The 15,630-nt window shown below is 37.9% G+C and overlaps 1 protein-coding gene across 12 annotated transcripts in view; it reads left to right on the top strand.

The window, feature by feature from the left end:
* Positions 1-15,630, top strand: part of TANC2 (tetratricopeptide repeat, ankyrin repeat and coiled-coil containing 2) — a 370,065-nt gene that overhangs the window by 330,854 nt on the left and 23,581 nt on the right. For all 12 annotated transcript variants that reach the window (XM_012747318.3, XM_012747321.3, XM_012747322.3 and 9 more), the window contains 4 exons: positions 1,641-1,763; positions 2,761-2,997; positions 8,463-8,648; positions 10,548-10,641. In XM_012747318.3, the coding sequence (XP_012602772.2) occupies positions 1,641-1,763; positions 2,761-2,997; positions 8,463-8,648; positions 10,548-10,641 (640 nt within the window). The remainder of the gene's footprint in view (positions 1-1,640; positions 1,764-2,760; positions 2,998-8,462; positions 8,649-10,547; positions 10,642-15,630) is intronic.

The following is a 15,630-nucleotide window of genomic DNA, read 5'->3' on the forward strand; positions in this document are numbered from 1 at the left end:
AATAGATATCTTTGAGCCACCCTGTTCTAATACTAAGTTAGAAATAGATATAAAACATTAGATATCTTTGACCTGCCCTGTCTAATACCTGTGCCAATGTTCAAGTGTAGAAATCAGGTGTAGGGAAAGGGTCTGCCTTGAACATTTCTTGGAAATAAAATTTTTAATATGAAAGCTTAATGATTTAATTTTTGGCTGCATAAAAATATCCCCCCAGGAGGAAAAAAATGCCTTTGTCAGAAAAGCCCTTTCAAAATGTTCTTGTATCCAGCCTTCCCACAGCATTCATCTTTCAGCCATTCTTCTGGTGAGAGAAATCCCTAAGAGCTAGGGAAGTTTTTTCTTAATTTTCTTTAGAGAGCCTGGGCCTTCTATAGGAAGACTTTGACCACCATGACTTGAGATTTTGTTGGAGGAATTTAGAACTCATAAGTAACTTAAGTATTTCTACTTTGAAGATGCCCTTACCCTAGTATGCCAAATAAACACACACACCTTGCTGATTTGGGATGTGCATAAATATTCTAGGCAAGAATGACCTGCATTTCAAGGACAAAGCAAGCAGAAGTAGCATAAGTTTTTGAAAGAAGTACCTTCCCAGATCCATTTACTGGGCTCCAGATGTCATTGTTAATATCTTCCAGTCCTCAGGATTTCTTGGTTTAACTCACTTGACCCAGATATTGGTAGAAGAGTAAGATGATTATCAGAGTGTCTAGTCATCAGGAAACCTAAAGAACAAATTATTCCAACTTCCTTCTGGAGAACCCCATGTGTAAGGGGTAAACATTAGTATGTATTGTGGAACCTATGCCAGTTGTGCTAGGAGAAAATTTGTTGTTCATGACAATCAAGGCTGCATTGGTCTCCACTCCCAAGGAAAAACAGATGTGATCATTTTGGGGTGTATTAGTCAGGGTGAAGAATGGTAGCTGCTATAACAAACCTGCCGAATCGCAATGACTTAATACAACAAAGATTTATTTTTCCTTACATCACAGTGCAGTGCAGATCTTTGGGCAGGCTCCTTCCATGTACTAGTTACAAAATCACCTTGGACCTCAGAATCCTCCATTGGTTCTCTGCATCTGGCCTTCCATCAAAAAGAACAGTAGAAAATGTGGAGAAATATGCAGAAGGTCTTGGGGCCAAGGTTGGACATATTATTTCTGCCTCAATTTTATTAACCAGAATTTAGTCACATGGCCCAGCAAATGGAGGCTAGGAAACATAGTTTTCCCAAATGCTTAAGAAGAAAATGCAATGGTAATCAATGATCATATTGCATTATTTTGCCACTGTGTGTACTTTAGTAACTTGAAATCTAGGGGCTTATTCAAGAAGGTTAATAGAAAAGATATGGAAAAACAAGTTACATCCAGATATAGCAGGAAAGAAAGATACTAAGTAGTTTGTTGCTAAAGACTGCTGAGATAGAGACAATATAAGTTAGCTTATTATTCCTACAGAACTAGTCTTTGTCCCCATGAGTGAGTAGGCTCTTCTGGGCATAGACTTTGTTAGGGTGAGACTCCACTGTCATTCATTAGTACCAAAAACCTAGAGGCCACTAACTTAACCACTCATGGAACTTTTTTAGCTGGGCTAATAATTTAATCCTCTGTATATTTCTTTTTCAGGGTTTGAGTAAAAAAGTTGGTGTATCATCTTCTATCCTCCAAGGTCTCTGGATTTCCTATAGCACAGAAGGTCTTTCCATGGCATTGGCATCTTTACGAAATCTTTACACTCCAAATATTAAGGTAAATGCAATGAAAATATAAATAGAATAAAGAATTAACTGAAAAAAATAAAGTTAGAAGGACATTAAGTGGCTATTTAGTTGATCTTTGATTTGCCTTATAGACTGTCTCTTTATTAGCCTTTTATTGATAATCTATTATGTTTTAAATTGTTATATTTTATTCTGTTCATTGAAGACTAACCCTGTCATCCTCCTACCTTCTATAAGCTAGCTTTGTCACATGGGATCAGGTCCTGCTGATTCTAAAGAGTAAATTGAACTCAGGTAGCCTTTGTTTTGGTAGGAGGTTTTCTGACCAAGGGTTCATTTAGTAGAGACTGTGTTCAGCTCTACAGTATGAGTGGCATTTGCTCTAGCTAATGAGCAGTTTATGTAAAGGAAACATTTTACATTTCTTTCTAAAGGCAAAGTATTGAAAAAGAAACAAATGTGCTCATCAGCTGATGAGTATATAAAGAAAATGTGTGTGTATAGACACACACACACACACAAACTCACACTTTGGAGTACTACTTAGCCATAAAAAGGAATGAAATACTGCCTTTTGCAGCAACTTGGATGGAACTAGAGACCATTATCCTAAGTGAAGTATCTCAGGAATGGAAAAATGTTCTCACTTATAAGTGGGAACTAAACGATGGGTATATGTGCACAAAAGTGGACATTGGAAACTAAGAAGGGGGAAGAGAAGGAGGGATAAACAATGACCTGTTGGGTACAATGTATGTTATTCTGGTGACTGGTACACTAAAAGCCCTAACTTCAGCATTATACAAATCATCTATGTAACACCAACAACAAAAAAAAAACACTTGTACCCCCTGAATCTATTGAAATACAAAAATACATACACATACATAAATGGAGAGAAAAGGAACCAATGAAGATTATAAAATAAAGCAGTTACTAAATGGTACTAGACACTGGTAGGGTCTCAGATGATTTAATAAAAGATAACTAAAAGGATGTGACTGATATTTGATTATTATTTCTAGGTCAGCCGACTGCTGATTTTGGGAGGTGCCAATATTAATTATCGGACAGAGGTTTTAAATAATGCTCCAATTCTATGCGTCCAGTCTCATCTTGGCTACACAGAAATGGTGGCCCTGCTGTTGGAGTTTGGGGCCAATGTGGATGCCTCTTCTGAAAGTGGCCTGACTCCTCTGGGCTATGCCGCGGCAGCAGGGTACCTGAGCATTGTGGTGCTGCTGTGCAAGAAACGGGCCAAGGTAATGGCTGCCCAACTCTGTTGCTTTTCCTTTCTTTCCTTTTTCTTTCTTGTGAATACAGAGTCTTTCTTATCTCCCATGTTACCTCATGAGTAACATGGGAGATAAGAGTGACATGGGAGATAAGACAGAGTGATGGGGAGTAGATCAAAGGGAGTGCTGGCTCTGCGTACATCACAGTGTGTGCCCACTTGCCACTGCCAGTCCATGCTGCCTCAGGATACAGTTCTAAAACCTTTGAGAGGTACTTAGGAAACTGCATTTGTCAGTAACCACAAAAAGTTCCTGCCAGACAACCCAGAATTTTTCTACTGAGCTCAGAAAAAGCCCCTGTCTAACAAAGAGAGGGAGGAGAAGTGGGGAGGAGGAGCAAGGAGACCGCGGTAGTAGGTCTGAACTGAATGGCACTGAACACCACGCCTTTCATGTGTAGGCAAGAAAGGTTTTCATGAAAATGAGAACAAGACCAGAGCCCTTCATCCTATCCTTGAAGACCACCGTCCTAGAGATATGGGGAGAAGATGGTTCTCCCTATTTATACTCAAACTGACCAAAGACACCTTGAAGTGTTTCTGTTAGTACATTGCAATTCTCCAAAAACATTTCCAAAATATATTTGCTTTATGATGCCTCAAAAGCCACTGGTATAAAAAGAACTTTATTTCAATATATTGGTGAAAAGAAAAATGCTAGTCTCACAAATGTAATCCTCTAGAGAAAATCGTAGCCTCATGGTATTTTGTTTCAGTCCTGAAAACAAACTGGGGATTTTGGTGGTTTCACGGTGAAACATAAGTAATACGTATGACCTCATTCTGAGGTGTCTTGTACCCTTACCAGAGAAGGCAGCAAGACTCCTGCTACTCCTTTGGAAACTGAGACCTGGAACTCTCAGTGAAGTCCCAGGGCCTCAGATGTCTATGTGACACAGTGAGTGTCCACCTGTAACATTTCATTCGTTGGAATGGGCACCTCTAGAGACAGAAAGATAACAGCCTCATTACTATTGCTGTCAAATCATATTCTGATCTCAGCTGGATCTTTCCTGCTGCTTAGTCCTTACACTGCCAAGCCATCATTTTATGCATCAGTTATTGTTTTCCCTAGAGCAGATATGTAAATCATTTGTACTTTTCTATGGTCCTATCACACCTTTTCTGCCCTATGTTACTATGATTGAGTTCATCTCAATGTGCCTCTATCTCAAAACTCTGTAAGTTCTTACCTACACTCACCTGACTTCCACCTCAGAGAAGGAAGTATTTGCCTTCCTTTTCAAAACAGCTGCCTCTACTCCACCTATACTCTTGATCTCAGTATGTTGCCCATTCTCTCATATATTATTTCATTCTTTTTCTAAATTCACACTATGTTTTTTATCAGTTTCTACAAACCTGAATGTTTGCACTAACCTAAAAAAGACATTTCCTTCTCTCTTGCTAACCAGAAGCTATATCCCATCTCTTCCCTTTCATGTCCACCAAACGTGACCTAAGAGTCATCTTTATTTGCTACCTCTGCTTCCTTACTTCTCCTTAACCACTTGTCATCTGGCTTCCATGAATGAGAAAGGAGGCAAGTTATCAAAACCATAAGCTTTGGCATCAAAAAAGACAACTGTGGCTGGGCGCAGTGGCTCATGCCTGTAATCCTAGCACTCTGGGAGGCCGAGGCGGATGGATTGCTCAAGGTCAGGAGTTCGAAACCAGGCTGAGCAAGAGGGAGACCCCGTCTCTTCTATAAATAGAAAGAAATTAATTAGCCAACTAATATATAAAGAAAAAATTAGCTGGGCATGGTGGTGCATGCCTGTAGTCCCAGCTACTCGGGAGGCTGAGGCAGCAGGATTGCTTGAGCCCAGGAGTTTGAGGTTGCTGTGAGCTAGGCTGATGCCACGGCACTCACTCTAGCCTGGGCAACAAAGCGAGACTTTGTCTCAAAAAAAAAAAAAAAAAAAAAAAAGACAATTGTATCCACACTTACTTTATATGAGGGCTTGGATAAATCATTTAACCTCTGTCGATCTCACTTTTTTCACCTGTAAAAAGGATTGATAGAGTCAGTGTGAAAATTAAAATAGGTAAAGCCTTTTAAAAAAGAAATAAAGTCTGTTTTAGTCTCATACAGTACCTAATAAATAACCTTAAAAAAAGAAAATACCCCAACCTGCCAGCATTCTACTGAGCCACTCTCTGAAATGTCACTAACAACTGCCAATCACCAAATAAAGCCGCTTTCTCATTCCTCACCCCTCTAAACCTCTCTGTAGTACTGGCAGTAGTGAACTTTTTATATTGTCCTAGTCCCCTCGCCCTTCTCTGGTTGCTCTTCTCTCTTCCCTCTTTTAATATAACTAACTATTCACTAAAATTTTGTCCTCTGGTCTTCTCCTCCTTCCCCATACTGTCTCCCATGCTTCAGCTTTATAATCATATGCTTTGGAATCAAACCCAGCTAGGTTCTAGTTCTCTTACCTACATTTGGGTGACTCTTAAGTCCAAACTGCTTATTCCTGAAAGTTTTTGTGAGTCCTAGTTTCATGTTCCTAACCACCTTCTTGACAGCTATGCCCAGATGCCTCATTTAATACACTAATGTACCCTCCATTTTTCTCAGAACTAGGGAATATTTAACCCTTTGCACTCAGATGTCAAGTGTGGATAATGTCAAGTGTGGATAATGTCGAGTGTGGATAATGTGAAGTGGATGATGAGAAAAAAGCAAGTGAGTGCAAAGGGTTAACACCTTTCTCTCCTTTGCCCTGCCCATTTAGGAGCCAGCTCTTCTCAATTTTATCCTCAAAATAGCTTGAGCAGCTATTCCTTCATCTCTATCCCAGCTGCGACCATCCTTCTCTTATTCTTGGTATCTTGTTGTGTAACAAATTCTCTTTTCAGATTCTAATCTTATCTGTTATACACCATCCCCTTAGCTTTCTTAAACCTTTTGTTTTGAAATAATTTTAGACTTTCAAAAATAGTACAGAGACCCAACACAAAGAAATGAGGTAATGGATATGCTAATTACCCTGATTTCATCATTACACATTGTATACATGTATCAAAATATCACACTGAACACCATAAATATGTATAATTATTGTGTCAATTAAAAATAATAAAATCAAATAAATTTAAATGGGTCTCTTATAGGCAAAAAAAAAAAAAAAAATTATGTAGAGTTCCATACATCCTCTAACCAGCCTCCCCTAATGTTACCAGTTAAAGTAACCATAGTCTAATTATCAAAGCCAGGGGATATTGATAGCATCCTATTAACTGATCTACAGACCTTGTTGAAATTTTTCCAGTTGTCTCACTAATATCTTTTCTCCATTACAGGAGCCAATTCAGGATCCTGCATTACATTTACTATGTCTCCTTAGTCTTGTCCAATCTGTGAGAGTTCCTCAGTCTTTCTTTGTCTTTTATGATCTTGACAGTTTTGAAGAATCCTGGCAGTTGTTTTGTAGAATGTTTTACAATTTAATTTGTCTTAGATTTTCTCATGAGTAAATTGAGTTTATATATTTTTGGGCAAGAATACCACATAAGCAATACTGTGCTCTTAATTCAAATGCAGCATTACTGTGCATGATGTTGATATGTCTTATTATAAGTGATGTTAACTTCAATAACTTGGTCAAGGTAGTGTCTTCCATGTTTCTCAACTCTGAAGTTGCCTGTTTCCCCTTTACGATTAAGAAATATCTCTTAGGGAGGTGATTTGAGACTAGGCAGATAGATATCCTGCTTCTTATCATACTTTTAGCCACTAATTTTAGGATCTGTGAATGATTCTTGCTGCAATAATTATTGCTTTGGTGTTTGCCTAACAGTGATTTTCTGTTTTCATTATTCATTCAACATTTGTTAATTGGAATTTTACTGTAAAGAAAAGCTGTCCCTTCATCTCCATGTATTTATTTATATCATTATGGAGTCATGGATATTTATTCTATAAATAAGTTTACCATTATTATGAATTTTGTTGCTCAAATTGCCCCAGATCTGGCCAATGGGAACTCCTCCAAGTTGATTCCTGTGTCCTTTCGATTTCCTCCTATTATTTTTTGAGCACTTCCTTACTTTCTGGCACTACAAGATGTTCTATCTAGACTCATGTTTTACTATTATTGCCCCAGCCCTAGAATCAACCATTTCTTCATGGAGCCATGGTTTCTTATATCCCATCCCCTTAGTTTTTGAAAATAAAGTTCTGATCATGAACACTCTCAAAAACTCTATACTAGCTATTGATTAAAATTCAAACCATATTGCCTGGCATTCAAAAATATCCATGCTCTGGTCCCAAAAGACCCTCTCAACCTCAGAATTTAAATTTCCTTTTTATGTATCCCTACCCTTACAAAAAGTAAAATAAATCAGTCATGTCCTATCTCAGCTGGTTGAGATAGACCTTTCCTTCTGAATCTGTTCCTGATTCTCCCTGGGAATTAACTTTTCCTTCCTTTGAAACGTTATTGCATGTTTACTTTCCTTATGACATTTATTATATATGCATTATTTTTGTCACACTGGTCACATCTCCCCATCTTATTCTAAAGTACTTCAGAGCAGAATCTGTATTTTACTACTTTATTCACCTTTTTATCCTAAATGGTAATGCACATACTAGGCATTCTGTAAACATTCATTATGTGGATGGCTGGGTGGAACTGAAGTCAATGGGAAAGCCAGAAACATAACTTCTGTTTCAGTGTTCTAGCTACCACAGGACAGGTAACCACCTACATGCCAGAAACAGCTGCTCATCTATTGGAACCTGTGGCTAAGGTCCTTCTGATAGATTGATCTTAATATAAGGCTCTTCTTTCAGCCTAAACTTGTAACCAACACTGAAATCATAAAAACTGCTATTGGTGCTTAGTGTAGCATTAAGCTCCAAGTGCCTCTAGCCATTTTGGCCAGAGCTTTCAGATTCTGTCCTCCCATTGGAAGAAAGAAGTAGCTTTTGCCAAAGCATGGTGGTCAAATGAGTAATTCATGATATGAGATATTTGGCTTCTTTGGAAGACCAAAAAACTATAGCTTCAAAATGTTTTTCTTCTGTTTCATGATTTTAAAGACCTTTTCTTGCCAACAAAGCTACAAGTCTCTCAAATCTTGGTCTAAAAAGAACTATTTGAGGACAAAGGAAAATGTACCTCAGGAAAACAAAGTTCAAGCTGAGAGTTTTGTTTTTTATTTTTCTTTTAATGTGAAAACAAAAGCCTGACCTTTTCTGGGGATAAGAAGTTCTCTCCAAAGGGACATCTAGCAGAGCCATAGCTCAGTAATGATCCAGTCTGAGTAGAGTACCTTTTAAATTTGCTCAGAGATTGGTTCAAGGAGTGGAAAGGATAAATCTTAGTAGTCTAGACATGTGCGATGGGCTTATGTGACTAGATTGAGAGTAGAGCTCCCCTGTCTTTGTCACAAAGATTTTTCTGTCTTCTCCCCTAGGTGGATCACTTGGATAAGAATGGGCAGTGTGCTTTGGTTCATGCTGCACTCCGAGGTCATCTGGAGGTTGTCAAGTTTTTAATTCAGTGTGACTGGACAATGGCCGGCCAGCAGCAAGGAGTATTTAAGAAAAGCCACGCTATTCAACAGGCCCTCATTGCTGCAGCCAGCATGGGTTACACTGAGGTAAGAAGTAGGTGATAGGATTATTTTTCCAAGGCATATATTGAAGAATTTGGAGGCCTAAGACAAAAGGATTGTATTAAGACAAAATTGCCAGCCAAATTAATATGAATTTTTGGTCATTGCTCTGAAGAATAAGGAGATTAAACTTCATGAAGCTCTTGACTACTCAAATGCTGATATCACTAGAATTATGGGTATAGGAACGTCAGAGGTGGAAATTATCTAATCTCATTCTTCCCCATGTTTCCACTCCTATTTAACAGACAGTGATATGAAGACTCATAGAGATTAATTATTGACCTGCAGTCACATGGTTAGACAAGGTGTCATGGGAAGAGCATAGCATTCAGAATTTCAGAAGGACCAGGTTTGAGTCCCAGGTTTGCTACTCATTAGCTCTAGACCTTGGGCAATTTCTCTAATCTCTTAGAACCTCAGCTTCCCCTGAGTAAAATGAAGGTAATAAATTCTTTTATATAAGGCTATTATAAAGGGTGCTTTGTAAACTGGTAAACACTCTACAATTTATATGTTGCTAATTTATTTATTAATGATGATGATAGTAATAGTGGCAAATATATGGAATTGAATTGATAGTGTGTTAACCTACCCTGAGGAGGGAAGTGGGGAAGAGCAGGCATTTGTGTGATTTGTGTCTATGCGTGTACTTAAGGTTTTTATAAATTTTAGTGATACAAGGTATGTATTGCACACAATTTACAAATAATAATGAAATGCACAATACTCTTAATTGAATGATTTTATTGATTTTTGCCACATTTGTATCTGTAGCTAATCTGTGATTGTAACATATAACCATGATTTAACAAATGGATCTGCATCCCAATTTGTTCTTTTCCCAGTAATTTTATTGCCATTATATCTGATATGTGATCTACAGTTAAACTACTTCTTATCCTCATACAAATTATATTCATTAAACTGAAACCTCTTTCAGCATTAGCAATATATCAAACCCTGATTTCTAATGTTTTCCAGTTTCCAAAGTGTAAATACTTCCACCATGGCAAATTTCAAGCTACCAATGTGACATCTCTGAACACAAAGGTGGGAAGAAGTGCAGAGTAGCACAACATTATGTAATGTTTCCACCATACAGACACAGTAAATACAGATAAACTCAACAGTATAGATGATAGTGAGAAGTAGTTAAATAATTAGGAAGTTATGGGATTTGAGTGTTCTTTAACCTTTGTTTTTAATATAATTTATTTAATAGTTATTTGATTTTTAATGAACAACTAGCTTGCAAAATTCCTGAAGATTTAACAGTCAGCTCTCATGGGCCAGGACAAGCCTGCTCCACACCACTGCGTGGGATGCTCAGTGAAACGGCTACCCTATCAACTGACCTGATAAGTCACCAAGGGAATATTAAGTAAAATCAAAATTGTTATTATCTATGGAAGGGTTTTTAATTCTTTATACTGTCAAATTCCTGGAAACAGAACTATCACTTTTCTTTAGTGTTAGGGGTCATTCTCCCTTTACTAATCCTTATACTTCTGAGAGGAAACAGGAGGATAATTGCTCTACTCTGAAGAAATTCAGGCCCCCAATTTTCTCATATTTATTTTCTATGGTCTTTTTATTGGGAGGATGATGGATTGCTTCTTTAACCAATATATGAGAATATGTAATTTTTTAAATCACATGCTATATAAATGAATTGTGTTCCAGAGAAACATGTACCTGATAGGACAATGCTCATCATGGCAGCTCTGAGTTTCTTTGTTAGGAGAGTCAATTCTGATTCCTTTTGTGTGTAAGAGATTTAACAATACTTGGATCATCCAAGTATCTTCCAAACTTCACAGGCTGGTGTCCATAGCATAGTTTTCTACCTGAAGTTTGAGCTGACACAACTTCTTGTTTCAGATTGTCTCCTACCTACTTGATCTTCCAGAAAAAGATGAAGAGGAAGTGGAGCGAGCACAGATCAACAGCTTTGACAGTCTCTGGGGAGAGACAGGTACTGCTCATGGACATTGCTCTCTTCTCTCATGAAGGTGTTGTATTCGTGTGGACTCTGTGTATCTCCCATCTCACACCTTTATTTCTTCCCTGTCATACCTTTGGCAGTTGTCTGTCTTATGACTTTTGTATTGAGACTAATTCAGCCAAAGTAAAAAGTCAAGCAATTTCCCTTTTTAAATCTTTTTCCCCTTTGGATTCTTCATAGTATTAGTACCAGAGTCTTCTTTCAAGGAAAACTTTTCCCCTCTGTTGTGTCTAAATATTCTTAAAAGACTGCAAGTTAACTTACAGTGTGCCAAACCCAAGCAGAAAATAATTGTGGCCTTTCTCTTTTTTTATGTGATCCTTGTAGTAATTAGGAATAAATATTTATCCCATCAAAATAACTCTTTCCACGTACATTTTTAAACCAGTATATTAAGTTTTTATTCACACCTCTGGCTCAACCAAGTGTTAACTGTTGTAGAGTGGTATCTGACACAATTAAACTGATACATTATTAGTAAAGTTACTATCTGGATGCACAATGAAAGTTGTACAATACTACCCTGTAAGGCCCAACCTCATGCAATTCCTCTTGGTCTGTAGCAAAGCAATTTATGTATCATTTGGTACTTCTATACAAACAGAAGCCTCTTCCTTGTACTGTGGCTTTTGCAAGAAATTATTAGTCTTCCCTCCAATTCTAAACTGGAGCCTCTGGGGAAACCTTAGTAACTTTTGATGTGTTTTTATGAAACCAGGGCAGTAAAAACTGTAGAGTAACCACAGATATGTGTCATATTTTCCAGGAGAAGTAGACCAATATTGAGATGGCCAATTTAGGGAGAATATTTTACTAAACAAGAAGAGTATGCATTTTGCTTAGGGTAACATGTTACTAAAGATAACTGAAGACTCCTGAATTCATTTAAAATTTATAATGATAAATTGTGATATTTCTTCTCATGACAAAATCTTACATAGGTTTCATGACTTCTTTAACATCATGTGGAATGCTCCAAAACTTAGGAATTTACTTCTCAAACTATTCCTCCCTCTGTGAGAGACAAAGGGAGCAGATGCCAGGCAGCTGCAGCTTAAGAGTCCATGACAGATTAAAGGAAAGTATCCAGATGGAAACAGCTGCTGTCTCTGGAACCCTGAGGGAAGCCAGGGGACAGGCTGAGGGGAAGAGACTGGCTAGGAAATCGGAAATTCTGGGAGTGTGCATATGTGACCTGGAGCTGCAGAAGGGTCGTGTTGGTTTACTTCTCCTATCAGCATGACCTTCCCCAACACAGTATTGCTGTATCTCCCAACAGACCCCTTGTTGCCAAGGGCATGAGCAGATAACCACGGAGGTCAGCAAAAAACATCATGGCCCAGTGGTGATAATTGATAGAAATTATAAGACTAATAGCCTTATATCAAACACATTTAGTACTATACTTGAAAGAAATTCTAAAAATATTCAAGAAGGATGTGAACTACATGGAGGACTTGCTTTATTGATATGAATTTCTTACTAGAATAAAACTTTATGGCCTCAAGATGTTTAAAATATTTCATTGTTTAAAGTGTACAGTATTAGAAGCAAGACTTGTCAGTGAACAAAAAAAAAAAAAAGTAAGTAAAGTGTACAGTAAATTTTTACAGTAATTTTTATACATATGTGCCATATCTCAAGATTTTAAAAAGCAAAACTTCATGTCAATTTGCTTGTAATCAGGATTGTGTTGCATTTAACTTTATATATGTGCAATAATTATATTATAAACATAAAATGCTATTTAAATATGAGAAGAAATGTATCTGTAATACAGTTTCTAGATATATGAAAAAATATTTAATTTCAGAAAATTTTCTGGAAAATAATGTCTCTGCTATGTGAACAGGACTCTACAATTCAGTACTAATATGGAATGGACTTTAATTTGCTTTTCTTTCATGTTTATTAAGTATACATGATCCTTTCTAACTTGCACATGATCATTTAAAATTTATAATGACCCATTGAATTGTGATGTTTCTTCCCATGGCAAAATCATATGTATTTTTGCATACAAACTGGTCTGTGACCTGCATCTAGTTGATGGGGGTCTCATATCTGCAACCCTGACCTGAAAAACACAATTTTTGCCTAAGAAAAACACAGCGGGCATAATGTTTCCAATAATATGTATCAATTACTCCATCAAATCTAAGTCACCATTAACTTTAAGAAACTATATGTCCATTATTTTATGTGCCACTACAAAAACAAAAAACATCTGCCAGTTAAACTGACACAATTCTTTATTATCACATTAATTGTAAGATGCATCCCAATTTAAGAGATGTTAAAATTGGGGGGGGGCACAGTGAATCTTAGATTCAATGAAATACATCTTAGCATATAATGAAATATTAATTGAGATATAATTTTTACCTATCAGATTTTCTAACAGCAAATCATTAGAATATCCTGGTTGCTTTTGTCCTCCTTTTATCCTTCCAGACATCATCTTTTTTTTGTCTTTGAGACAGAGTCTCACTCTTGCCTGGGCTAGAGTGCCATGGCGTCAGCCCAACTCACAGCAACCTCAACCCCCTGAGCTCAAGCAGTCCTTTTGCCTCAGCCTCCCGAGTAGCTGGGATTACAGGCATGTGCCACCATGCCCTGCTAATTTTTTTCTATATATTTTTAGTTGGCCAATTAATTTCTTTCTATTTTTAGTAGAGACAGGGTCTCGCTCTTGCTCAGGCTAGTTTCAAACTCCTGACCTTGAGCAATCCGCCCGCCTCAGCCTCCCAGATTGCTAGGATTACAGGTGTGAGCCACCACGCCCAGCCCAGATATCATTTTCTACGTCCAGGTTTCACTATTTCAGTGACCTCCTCCCATCTCATAAGGTTTTCACAGACTCCTTATGGAACAACACAGAAGAAAACCCAATAAGGTGGCAAGATTGTTCACCTCTTCTCCCCTGGGTTGGAGGCACAGACGACTAGCTTTAAGATCTTGTAGCCACTCTGAAGGCCAGCCCTGGAGATACATGGGCCAGAAGAAGCCAGAGTTCACAGAATAAGCCAGATCCCTTTAATTCCTGCCCTCATCATCAATTGCCTAGATTGTTGCAACTACCATGTTTTCCCGAAAATAAGACAAGGTATTATATTTATTTTTCCTCAAGAAGATACCCTAGGGCTTATTTTCAGGAGATATGTTTTTTTTTTTAAGTATGGTACAACAATCTACATTTATTCAAATATAGTTAAGTCGTCATCTTCTGGGACATCATCATAATTCTCCAAACCCTGAATTCCATCCTGAATTGCTTTTGACTCTATTTCCTTTAGATCCATTGACCCCGATGTCTCATGTTGAGCAGTAGAGCTCTCATGGGGCAGATGAGAAGGGCTGCTCGTCATCTTTACCACTCCACGACTAAATGCATGGGTTGTGCAAAATACGCTGGCTGCGGTAGCCACACCCATCACTAGGTCTTATTTTCGGAGTAGGGCTTATATTGCGCAAATGCTTAGAAATCCTGCTAGGGCTTATTTTATGGGTAGATCTTATTTTCAGGGAAACACAGTACCTTCTAACTGATCTGCCTCTACCATTTTGTGACTCATCTCTCAGACTTCAGCCAAAGTGATTGTTTTAAGCCATAGTCTCTTCATGTCCCTTTCCTGCTTACTGACCTTCATTTACTACTTGTAGAATTAAGTCATTTAATGTAGCATGAAAAGACCAGCCATGATCTCCAGCCTCATACATTGCCTGTCTTCTTCAACCATCCCAATAACAATAAACATGTTGTTTCCCACCTCAATGCCTTTATTCATGTTCTCCCTTTGCCTATCATGCCTCCCGCCCCTGTCCTTACATGCCTATAAGTCTCCTATCTATCTTTCAGCATCCAGCCCACATTATCACCTCTTCCTGGAGGCCTTCTCAGACACCTCCTCTGTGCTAACTCTGAGCCAAGGACATATCTCTGTTGTGCTTATCGCACTGAATGCTAATGTATTTATATGTCTATTTTCCTTACTCCACCATGAGTTCCTTGAGAGCAGAGATAGTGTCTGACAAATAGCTCAATAAATGTTTAATTAATGTTGTTTTGAATAGCAGTGATCAGTTTATGTCTCCCCAGCCACCTCCCTTCCCTTTTTCCCCTTCATTGATCTTACATGACCTGTCTGTACTGTATTCTTTCAAGACTGAAAATAGATAAAAGAATCATTTGCTTCTCTGCATTCTCTTTAGTGTCAGCATACCATCCAAGCAGACTTTGGCTGTTTCCCCAACTCTGAGCTGCATCCTGTCTGCCTCTTCAAACTCCTTAGATGTTTTCCTTTGAAAAAAGACCATTTATGTCACATAATCTCATCAAATGCTGACAAGCTAGGGAACAAATTCTGTTACTGGTCTCTTAGGAAGAGATTTGGCTCCTAAGTGCTATCTTTGCTCTAAGAATTAGTTTGGTGTTTTATAGAACTGGCTTTACCTTAATCTCCTTTCTTTCAAAAAGTTTTAACAGTTTTTGATAAGATTCATATAAAATCCAGCCAAAGCAACTCCTTGCTCTTGGATTTTGAAAAGTCCAGATTCCATTTTACATAGTTGTGTTGTTCTGAGATGAAATTGGCCAGCTGTGATAATAACCATGTCCAGCTATCAGCTGAAAGTTGCTGCCAAATGACATCATAACCTAAACAACACAGATGATACAACAAAGAAAAAGGCCAAATGGAACATTCCCTCTTACATAAATGTGATATCCAGTGGGAAAAAATGGCCATCCAGGGCAATAGAATTGTTAGAGTAGACTGTAGCTTTCCAGATGGGTACTGATTGAGAATATTCAAGTATGTTGTGTGAACTGGCATCATTAGTGAAAGGCTTAATTCTGAAATACTGTATATATTTTCTCCAGGATGCTGTAAGTTCTTTTTGTGAAAAAGAATGTATTTGGCTCCCACACATGGGGAGGTTTGCTGTAACCCTATCACC

Source organism: Microcebus murinus, chromosome 18 (assembly GCF_040939455.1).
Source record: "Microcebus murinus isolate Inina chromosome 18, M.murinus_Inina_mat1.0, whole genome shotgun sequence".
Classification (NCBI taxonomy): Eukaryota; Metazoa; Chordata; class Mammalia; order Primates; family Cheirogaleidae; genus Microcebus; species Microcebus murinus.